General features: G+C 42.1%; 1 protein-coding gene across 5 annotated transcripts in view; it reads right to left on the bottom strand.

Moving 5' to 3' along the window:
* LOC128684802 (uncharacterized) overlaps positions 1-9,650 on the bottom strand; it is a 62,116-nt gene extending 52,466 nt beyond the window's left edge. For 4 of the 5 annotated variants that reach the window (XR_011394133.1, XM_070101143.1, XM_070101133.1 and 1 more), the window contains exons 1-3: positions 7,927-9,650; positions 1,546-1,788; positions 1,256-1,342 (exon numbers count right to left, since the gene is read on the bottom strand). Coding sequence is in view for 4 of the 5 variants with exons in the window: in XM_070101143.1 (XP_069957244.1) it covers positions 1,256-1,342; positions 1,546-1,788; positions 7,927-8,227 (631 nt within the window). In the remaining variant the exon portion in view is untranslated. The remainder of the gene's footprint in view (positions 1-1,255; positions 1,343-1,545; positions 1,789-7,926) is intronic. The other variant, XM_070101154.1, reaches the window with a different exon arrangement.
* Between the last annotated feature and the right edge of the window lie 2,364 nt (positions 9,651-12,014).

Here is a 12,014-nt window from a genome sequence, read left to right as displayed (position 1 = left end):
TCACAGGGACATTAGGAAGTATTTCTTCAGTCATAAAGTCGTCAGGAAGTGGAATAGCCTAGCTAGAGAAGTAGTGGAGGCAGGAACCATGCATAGTTTTAAGAAGAGGTATGACAAAGCTCAGGAAGCAGAGAGGGAGAGGACCTAGTATGGATCAGTGAAGAGGCAGGGCCAAGAGCTGAGTCTCGACCCCTGCAACCACAATTAGGTGAGTACACACACACACACACACACACACACACACACACACACACACACACACACCACACACACACACACACACACACACACACACACACACACACACACACACACACACACACACACACACTGCATTTTTTGGACTGCAAGAAGGCCTTCAACACAGTTCCTCACAAGAGGTTACTGCAAAAGCTAGAGGATCAGGCACACATAACAGGAAAGGCACTGCAATGGATCAGAGAATACCTGACAGGGAGGCAACAACGAGTCATGGTACGTGACGAGGTGTCAGAGTGGGCGCCTGTGGCAAGCAGGGTTCCACAGGGGTCAGTCCTAGGACCTGTGCTGAAGGGATAAACTCAGAAGTGTCCTTGTTTGCAGATGATGTGAAGTTAATGAGAAGAATCAAATCGGACAAGGATCAGGCAGGACTACAGAGAGACCTGGACAGGCTACAAGCCTGGTCCAGCAACTGGCCCCTTGAGTTTAACCCTGCCAAATGCAAAGTCATGAAGATTGGGGAAGGGCAAAGAAGACTGCAGACACAATATAGTCTAGATGGCCAAAGACTGCAAACCTCACTCAAGGAAAAAGATCTGGGGGTAAGCATAACACTGAGCATATCCCCTGAGGCGCACATCAATCAGATAACTGCTGCAGCATACGGGCGTCTGGCAAACCTACGGATAGCATTCTGATACCTCAGTAAGGAATCGTTCAAGACTCTGTATACCATTTACGTCAGGCCCATACTGGAGTATGCAGCACCAGTTTGGAATCCACACCTGGTCAAGCATGTCAAGAAATTAGAGAAAGTGCAAAGGTTTGCAACAAGAGTAGTCTCAGAGCTAAGGGGATTGTCCAACGAAGAAAGTTCGAGGGAAATCGGCCTGACGACACTGGAGGACAGGAGGGTCAGGGGAGACATGATAACGACATATAAAATACTGCATGAGTACAGGTGAGTACACACACACACACACGTGCACACACACACACACACATGCAAAACCATTTTTGATAAATCTTAAATACATAAGATGACATACAGTACCATTATTAATCAGTTCCTGTTTTTCTCCCACACCTAAAGAAAACTCTTGCCTGATAGTTTTGTCAGGATGAGACTCAGACCCTTGCCCTGGAAGTATAGAACTGGATTCTAATATTAATTATTGTTTAAGTATATTATTTGTAATATTTAGAATTTTGTAATCAAAGTTGTGAAAAAAAAATACATAAAATTATTTTTGAGAATAAAGTAATGCATAATAAGAAGGTGGCATACAAAGAATATAATGTGGGAAATAAAATTTACTTAGTTAACAATACTCTCTAATTTACCATCAACTTTAGATGTAGATTTTATAACAGCACCTCTTCTTTGAAAATCCATAATTTCATTTTTGTTGCTATACTCTTGAAGCAGCACAGCAGATTTTTTGCCTTTTAAAGCTCTCTTGGCCAGCAAATTCTCTAATTCTTTAATTCTGTCTTCACAATCTTTTCTTGCCTCCATTAACTCTAATTCAGCAATTTTGTCAAATCCAGATTTTCTAGCTTCCAAATATTCCTTGTAACGGTTTCCTGAACAAAATAAGAAAAATGAAAGTTAACAGATATTGAAATACTATCTTAACGCATTTTTTGTTTTTTCAACAAGTTGGCCGTCTCCCACTGAGGCAGGGTGACCCAAAAAAGAAAGAAAATCCCCAAAAAGAAAATACTTTCATCATCATTCAACACTTTCACCACACTCACACATAATCACTGTTTTTGCAGAGGTGCTCAGAATACAACAGTTTAGAAACACATACGTATAAAGATACACAACATATCCCTCCAAACTGCCAATATCCCAAACCCCTCCTTTAAAGTGCAGGCATTGTACTTTCCATTTCCAGGACTCAAGTCTGACTATATGAAAATAATGCATATGTTTACTATATTTAGGTACATACACAATGTAACAGTACATACACAATGTGATTTAAATATAAGCATATATTACCTATGTTACATAAGAAGGCAGTTATTTGGAAGAAATAAATACAGTAAAAAGAATCAAAGCTGACCCTCAGTTCAATAGGAAAGTGACTCACGTTCCAGATGGGTTAGGTTCCAGACCGCCACCATAAAGCAAATCATAGCTATATTTTCACTTGCCAGTTCATATAAAAAGCTAAAAACAAATGTAAAAAAAAGAAAATTTTTTTTTGAACTCAAAAACCATCTTAAAAGCAAGGCAAGTGCCGGAAATAATAAACATGAATATACATCACTGAATAGCACCCCAATGGAAGCAAGTCCCTTTGTCTGACTTTTTTGGGTTATCTTGGGTAATCTACACATGCTATGTATGATTATTTATGTAACTGTATTTATGTATACCTGTACCTGAATACACTTACTTATTAGTGAAGTGCTCTAAAGCGAGCACCATATTACCAAGGTAAGCATGTATTGTGTTTAGCCGCTAATTTTCTTATGTAAATTCCACAATAATAAGTGGGTTGTGCAATATAGACAGTTATATTCTGGGTAATTAAAATAAAAACTATTTCTACTGACTCTTTATGTTGGAAAAATTACATAATGAACCATTTTTTTTTTTAACACGTCAGCCGTTTCCCACCGAGGCAGGGTGACTCAAAAAGAAAGAAAAACCTAAAAAGAAAGAAAAAATTTTCGTAATCATTCAACACTTTCACCATCACTCATACATGTTTAAGCTAAAATCCAAAGTGCCAGGGTCATTATTAACCAGCAAAAAGTATACAATATATACAGCATTAATGTTAAAAAAAAAGCCTACCAGGATGGATATAGACTCATTAGAGAACATACAGAGAAGAATGACTAAAATGATTTACTGTGTAAGGAACCTCCTGTATGAAGATAGACTCAAAGCCTTAAATCTCCACTCTCTGGAGAGGCGTAGAATGAGGGGAGATATCATTGAAGTATATAAGTGGATGACAGGCATAAACAAGGGAGATATTAATAAAGTACTGAGGGTGTCGAACCAGGTAAGAACCAGGAATAATGGATTTAAGTTGGATAAATTTAGATTTAGAAAGGACATAGGTAAGTACTGGTTTTCTAACAGAGTTGTAGATGCGTGGAACAGTCTTCCCAGTGGGGTGATAGAGGCTAGGACCTTGGGTAGCTTTAAGAAGAGACTGGACAAATATATGAGTGGGAGGGGCTGGGTTTGATTGGTGTCATTGGGTACAGGAGTTATTTCTAGGAAAGCTTTAGGTAGTAATCGTTTTGATAAGGTCCTGCCTCGCATGGGCCAGTAGGCCTTCTGCAGTGTTCCTCCATTCTTATGTTCTTATGTTCTTATGTTCTTATAACAGTAATGGTGAAGCTGGAGGTGCTGTCCTGGGAGACAGAAATGGTGAAGCTGGAGATACTGTCCTGGGAGACAGAAATGGTGAAGCTGGAGGTGCTGTCCTGGGAGACAGAAATGGTGAAGCTGGAGATACTGTCCTGGGAGACAGTAATGGTGAAGCTGGAGGTGCTGTCCTGGGAGACAGAAATGGTGAAGCTGGAGATACTGTCCTGGGAGACAGAAATGGTGAAGCTGGAGATATTGTCCAGGTAGTCGGGAATTATACGCAGGAAGGAATACATATAAATGATCTCATAGGGGACAGGAGCCATAGTAGGGAAACAAGTGTAGTCAAAGATAAGATAAAACCAATATTGCAAACTAGAAATACCGCAGGAAATAGCAAACAAGAGGACTCCAATAGCAATAGTGAGGATAAATTACCAAAAACAACTGGTGGGAGCTCCATTGTTGGTGCTAGGGAGGATAGAAGTAAGACAGGGAAACATGCACCAACAGGGAATACAGTCACAGAAACCCAAGGCAAGCGGAAACCAAGCCTGTGCACATACTATGCACTTGGTATCTGCTGGCATGGGAAATCTGGAAAAACAGATGGGACATGCAACTATGACCACCCTAGAAAATGCCATGCCCATATGAAAACAGGAAAATGCAAACTCCCTTCCTGTAAGCTTTTTCACCCTGAAATGTGTACCTCTTCAGTACAGGAAAGACTGTGCTATAACTTAAATTGCCAGGCATACCATCTAAAGGGGACAAAAAGATACAAAACATCCAGGCCATGGGAAAACCTGGGTAGCCACAGCCACTCAAGAGGGAGAGGTTTTTTAGTGCCAGGAAGGAAAAAAAACTGGCAGGAAATGGCAGAAATCGTACACCAAATCCAGTCATTCCTGGAGTGGAACCACAGTCGATGGCCTCCACTCCAAACCAACAGATACAGATACTAATGCCGGAAAAAAAATCCCCCCCCAGTACCAACAATACCACCAGTCCGATAACATTCTTCTTTGCAAATATACAGGGTCTAAAGCCAGCTACAAACAACAAAATACCTTTCATCCGTGGACTGCTTGCAGAGGCAAAGGCAATGTTCGCGGCTTTCACTGAGACCCACATAAAGGATCACTTGGACAACGAAGTATGGATCCCAGGTTACAACCTATACAGATGTGACAGAGTGAACAGGCAAAAGGGGGGGGTTGGCCTGTACATTGCAGAGTCACTTGTTTGCACAGAACTGCTTAATGCCTCAAATGACGTAGTGGAAGTTTTAGCAGTAAAGGTCGAGAACCAAAACCTAGTCATTGTGGTAGTCTACAAGCCTCCGGATGCAACATCCCAGCAATTCCAAGAACAGCTGTTAAAAATTGACCACTGTCTGGAAAATCTTCCAGCTCCTGCACCCAACATCTTGCTCCTGGGGGATTTCAACTTAAGGCACCTAAAATGGAGGAATATAGCAAATAATATTGTTGCAGTAATAACACCAGGAGGCAGCTCTGATGAAAACTCACACTCACACGAGCTTTTAAATCTCTGCACAAAATTCAATTTAAACCAGCAAATAATAGAGCCTACAAGACTGGAGAATACACTAGACCTCATCTTCACTAACAATGATGATCTGATAAGAAATGTCACCATATCAAAAACAATATACTCAGATCACAACATAATTGAGGTTCAGACATGTATGCATGGAGCCCCAGACCGACAAAATGAGACTAGTCACGAGGGAGCATTCACCAAATTCAACTTCAATAACAAAAACATAAAGTGGGACCAAGTAAACCAAGTCCTAACCGATATAAGCTGGGAAGATATACTAAGCAACACAGACCCAAACTTATGCCTAGAACAGATTAACTCGGTGGCACTCGATGTATGCACAAGGCTTATTCCTCTAAGAAAAAGGAGGAGTAGATGTAAAATAGAAAGAGACAGGCGCTCCCTTTACAGGCGACGGAAAAGAATAACAGAGCGGCTAAAAGAGGTCAATATATCTGAAATGCGCAGGGAGACACTGGTCAGAGAAATAGCAAGCATCGAACTTAAGCTAAAAGAATCCTTTAGGAGTCAGGAATCGCGGGAAGAACTAAAAGCCATAAATGAAATCGAAAGAAACCCAAAGTATTTCTTCTCCTATGCCAAATCAAAATCGAGAACAACGTCCAGTATTGGGCCCCTACTTAAACAAGATGGGTCCTACACAGATGACAGCAAGGAAATGAGTGAGCTACTCAAGTCCCAATATGACTCAGTTTTTAGCAAGCCGCTAACCAGACTGAGAGTCGAAGACCAAAATGAATTTTTTATGAGAGAGCCACAAAATTTGACTAACACAAGCCTATCCGATGTTATCCTGACGCCAAATGACTTCGAACAGGCGATAAATGACATGCCCATGCACTCTGCCCCAGGGCCAGACTCATGGAACTCTGTGTTCATCAAGAACTGCAAGAAGCCCCTATCACGAGCCTTTTCCATCCTATGGAGAGGGAGCATGGACACGGGGGTCGTCCCTCAGTTACTAAAAACAACAGACATAGCCCCACTCCACAAAGGGGGCAGTAAAGCAACAGCAAAGAACTACAGACCAATAGCACTAACATCCCATATCATAAAAATCTTTGAAAGGGTCCTAAGAAGCAAGATCACCACCCATCTAGAAACCCATCAGTTACACAACCCAGGGCAACATGGGTTTAGAACAGGTCGCTCCTGTCTGTCTCAACTACTGGATCACTACGACAAGGTCCTAAATGCACTAGAAGACAAAAAGAATGCAGATGTAATATATACAGACTTTGCAAAAGCCTTCGACAAGTGTGACCATGGCGTAATAGCGCACAAAATGCGCGCTAAAGGAATAACAGGAAAAGTCGGTCGATGGATCTATAATTTCCTCACTAACAGAACACAGAGAGTAGTCGTCAACAGAGTAAAGTCCGAGGCAGCTACGGTGAAAAGCTCTGTCCCACAAGGCACAGTACTAGCTCCCATCTTGTTCCTCATCCTCATATCCGACATAGACAAGGATGTCAGCCACAGCACCGTGTCTTCCTTTGCAGATGACACCCGAATCTGCATGACAGTGTCTTCCATTGCAGACACTGAAAGGCTCCAGGCGGACATCAACCAAATCTTTCAGTGGGCTGCAGAAAACAATATGAAGTTCAACGATGAGAAATTTCAATTACTCAGATATGGTAAACATGAGGAAATTAAATCTTCATCAGAGTACAAAACAAATTCTGGCCACAAAATAGAGCGAAACACCAACGTCAAAGACCTAGGAGTGATTATGTCGGAGGATCTCACCTTCAAGGACCATAACATTGTATCAATCGCATCTGCTAGAAAAATGACAGGATGGATAATGAGAACCTTCAAAACTAGGGAGGCCAAGCCCATGATGACACTCTTCAGGTCACTTGTTCTATCTAGGCTGGAATATTGCTGCACTCTAACAGCACCTTTCAAGGCAGGTGAAATTGCCGACCTAGAAAATGTACAGAGAACTTTCACGGCGCGCATAACGGAGATAAAACACCTCAATTACTGGGAGCGCTTGAGGTTTCTAAACCTGTATTCCCTGGAACGCAGGAGGGAGAGATACATGATTATATACACCTGGAAAATCCTAGAGGGACTAGTACCAAACTTGCACACGAAAATCACTCACTACGAAAGCAAAAGACTTGGCAGACGATGCACCATCCCCCCAATGAAAAGCAGGGGTGTCACTAGCACGTTAAGAGACCATACAATAAGTGTCAGGGGCCCGAGACTGTTCAACTGCCTCCCAGCACACATAAGGGGGATTACCAACAGACCCCTGGCAGTCTTCAAGCTGGCACTGGACAAGCAACTAAAGTCAGTTCCTGATCAGCCGGGCTGTGGCTCGTACGTTGGTTTGCGTGCAGCCAGCAGCAACAGCCTGGTTGATCAGGCGCTGATCCACCAGGAGGCCTGGTCACAGACCGGGCCGCGGGGGCGTTGACCCCCGAAACTCTCTCCAGGTAAACTCCAGGTAACACCGGTACATAGTTATAGCTATGTAATGCAAGGAAAATCAGAAATAAATTGTTTTACTAAATTAGAAAATATAACAATTGAGCAACAAAAAAAAAAAATGACTAAATTAAATTGTTCTATTAATTTTATATATCAAATTAGCTTTTGGAAAATTATATATAAACATAACCCATCACAGAATCGTTATTATTCAATAAATTGCTAAAATATATTTGGTTAAGTCATCATATTTTCATACATCTATAGATTAACTAAAGAAGTATAACTATCTGTATTCCAATAAGAGTATTGTATACTGTACTTTATTTATATATTGTGCTTACTATGTACAGAAGTATTAACGTGTTCATAGACTCGAAGATGACGATCACTCGAAGACATACAGTAAGTTTCCTGATTAACCGGATTACCTTTTGTACTACCTTTGGCTCTTATTTTTGTTTCATTAAACTTTATGCTCAATATTGAGTTGTATTTTACACCAAACTCTTGTTCAATAATACAAGGCCTCACACCAGCTTTCAATTTGTCAAGAATGGCAATTTTTGTTGCAAATGAAATCTGTCGTCGTGTAATTCTCTTCTGGACACTTTTTCCAACACTTCTTTTTCTATTAGGTGACATAATGAAATCAGAATGGTAGGTGATGTGTCAGTATAAAAAAAATTGAGAGGAGAGTGAATTAAGTTATATATTTTTATATATGAGGTCTATTTAGAAGTTTCTTTCTCTCCAGATGAATGCATGAAATGTAGTGTAAGATAAGAGTGAAACATCACTCTTTTCTTCCTAGTGACTGCCCCTTAAGGGAGGTTCCTTGATGCTGGTGAGGGGCTCTTGATCTAGGGAATTGGATCTGCACTCAGTTCCCTGAATTAAGCCTGAATACCTTCCATCTTCTCCCACAGGTGCTGTATAATCCTATGGGTTTGGCGCTTCCTCATGGCAATAATAATCCTGGTAACTGCACGATGGTGTGTGTGTGTGTGTTAGGCCATACAATGGTGTGTGATGCTATACAATGGTGTGTGATGCTATACAATGGTGTGTGAGGCTATACAATGGTGTGTGAGGCTATACAATGGCATGTGAGGCTATACAATGGTGTGTGAGGCTATACAATGGTGTGTGAGGCTATACAATGGTGTGTGAGGCTATACAATGGTGTGTGAGGCTATACAAAGCTGTGTGAGGCTATACAATGGTTTGTGAGGCTATACAATGGTGCGTGAGGCTATAAAATGACGTGTGAGGCTATACAATGGCGTGTGAGGCTATACAATGGTGTGTGAGGCTTTACAATGGTGTGTGAGGCTATACAATGGTGTGTGAGGCTATACAATGGTGCGTGAGGCTATACAATGACGTGTGAGGCTATACAATGACGTGTGAGGCTATACAATGGCGTGTGAGGCTATACAATGGTGTGTGAGGCTTTACAATGGTGTGTGAGGCTATACAATGGCATGTTAGGCTATACAATGCTGTGAGGCTATACAATGGTGTGTGAGGCTATACAATGGCGTGTGAGGCTATACAATGGTGTGTGAGGCTATACAATGGTGTGTGAGGCTATACAATGGTTTGTGATGCTATACAATGGTGTGTGAGGCTATACAATGGCGTGTGAGGCTATACAATGGTGTGTGAGGCTATATAATGGTGTGTGAGGCTATACAATGGTGTGTGAGGCTATACAGTGGCATGTAACACTGTAATGTTTCAGTTCACAGGTGCTTCAAGACTTGTGGTACTTCGTAGCTCAATGATAGTGTCCTCGGCTAACATCTGAGAGGACCCCAAGTCAAATCCAGGAAGAGACGAGACGTATGGACAACTCTCCTAGCACCTGCCCCATTACCTAGCAGTGAATAAATAACTAGGAGTTAGCATACTCCTGGGAAGGGCCTGAAACGGATCTCAGATTATTATTATTATAATTAAAAAGAAGCGCTAAGCCACAAGGGCTATACAGAGGCCCGGTGGCCTGGTGGCTAAAGCTCCCGCTTCACACACGGAGGGCCCGGGTTCGATTCCCGGCAGGTGGAAACATTTCGACACGTTTCCTTACACCTATCGTCCTGTTCACCTAGCAGCAAATAGGTACCTGGGTGTTAGTCGACTGGTGTGGGTCGCATCCTGGGGGACAAGATTAAGGACCCCAATGGAAATAAGTTAGACAGTCCTCGATGACGCACTGACTTTCTTGGGTTATCCTGGGTGGCTAACCCTCCGGGGTTAAAAATCCGAACGAAATCTCTTAATCTTCTTCTGACTACAAAAGTTGTAGTGTATTGTCACTCTTGCTGTGTTGGTTCATTGGTAATTTAGTTCTCAGTGCTACTTGCTTGCTGAGGTCATCTAGTGTTTCTCTCTCGCTTTAGTCGAAACCGTGAATAAATTCTCATGTGTTTTTATGATGTGAGATGCTTGCTAAAGTTGTCTCATCAGCATCTTCTTCTTCATCACCATCTTCTTTTTGGGTTTATAAAGGCAAGTGACAGGTCGTCTCATCAGTGTTTTGTTGTGGTTGAGGGTTGTTGGTGTTATTGGGATTATTTAGGGCTACCAAAGCTTAACCTTTATTGAGCGTTACCACCCGAGTCCGTGGAATATGGTATTGACCAAATCTGGGCGGAATTCAGATAGGAAAGTTTCCTCCGGAAAAAAAGAAAGGTAAACATTAAATTCCCAACTTAGGTCAGGTGAACTTCAGGCCTAAACACCGGCAGAGCCAGGTGTCTTACTCCCTGAGCAACACGTCTACACTCCACCAACATCAGTGCTGAAGTCCGTGTGGTTAGGGCTTCTTGTTAATAATAATAATAATATCTTTATTTACTACAAGTGCATGTACAAGGTATACAGTCCTAGCTGACAACAATGACATACTACTATATAGAAAGCCGCTTGTTATGCTCCGCATGTCGGGCAAATTAGGTCAGTGTCCCAGGATGAGACCCACACCAGTCGACTAACACCCAGGTACCCATTTTACTGATGGGGAACATAGACAACAGGTGGAAAGAAACATTCCCAATGTTTCTACTCTGGCTGGAAATCGAACCCAGGCCCTCGCCGTGTGAAGCGAGAGCGTTTGCCACCAGGCCACCAGAGCCCATGATGTCGGGATTCTTAAGGCCCATCACTGTGCAAGACGCATTAAGCCCTACTTTCCCGTTCCCAGGGATTAGGAAATTATCTGTACACCCATAAAATGTAGTGTGGATAGAGGCAGGGCCATACACACAGCCATTGCCCGAAATGGTCTACATAACCATGGGCGTTTTGCATGCACAACCAAATGTTACCCATCTCTGTACAAATATTACATCATGTTACGCATCTCTGTACAAACATTTTATCATGTAGAAATAAATCTTTGGCTTTAACTTCGATTTTGAGATAATTTCAATATTTTATTATTTTAAACATGCTAGCTATCTCCCACCGAGGTACAGTGACCAAAAAAGGAGGAAACAACATTCATTAAATCAGTCTTTCCACACAATTTAGATGGCTCTCCCTCTTGCTCGCCCCATTCCGTTTCATCCTTTCCAAATGCCCAAACCACCTCAACTCTTCCTCAGCCTTCTGAACTATGCTTTTATTAATTAACTCCACTCCTAGTCTTCACACTCTGAGTTATCTGCATAATATTCATACCATATATCACCCTCAAGCACGACATCTCCACTGCCTCTAGCTTCCTCTTCACTGCATCGTTGAAAATACATTCCTCAAACCCGTAACACAGCGTTAGCATCACCATAATCTACATCTACCTACATCTACCTACATTTCTCTTTATTGCCTAAATGGATAAAGCTATTTGTCTCCACAGATGTCTCACTGCACCAACCACATTTCACACCTGGATTATACCTGGTTTTTTAGTGCCAGGAAGGAGAAAAAACTGGCAGGAAATGGTAGAAATCGTACACCAAATCCAGTCATTTCTGGAGTGGAACCACAGTCGATGGCCTCCACTCTAAACCAACAGATACAGATACTAATGCCGAAAAAAAAATCCCCCTCAGTACCAACAATACCACCAGTCCAATGACATTCTTCTTTGCAAATATACAGGGTCTAAAGCCAGCAACAAACAAAATACCTTTCATCCGTGGACTGCTTGCAGAGGCAAAGGCAATGTTCGCGGCTTTCACCGAGACCCACATAAAGGATCACTTGGACAACGAAATATGGATCCCAGGTTACAACCTATACAGATGTGACAGAGTGAACAGGCAAAAGGGGAGGGGGGGGTTGGCCTGTACATTGCAGAGTCACTTGTTTGCACAGAACTGCTAAATGCCTCAAATGATGTAGTGGAAGTTTTAGCAGTAAAGGTCGAGAACCAAAACCTAGTCATTGTGGTAGTCTACAAGCCTCCGGATGCAACATCCCA

The sequence above is a fragment of the Cherax quadricarinatus genome, chromosome 5, assembly GCF_038502225.1.
Source record: "Cherax quadricarinatus isolate ZL_2023a chromosome 5, ASM3850222v1, whole genome shotgun sequence".
NCBI lineage: Eukaryota > Metazoa > Arthropoda > Malacostraca > Decapoda > Parastacidae > Cherax > Cherax quadricarinatus.
The sequence above is the reverse complement of the archived record's forward strand: the minus strand, read 5'-3'. Positions and strand labels throughout refer to the sequence as shown.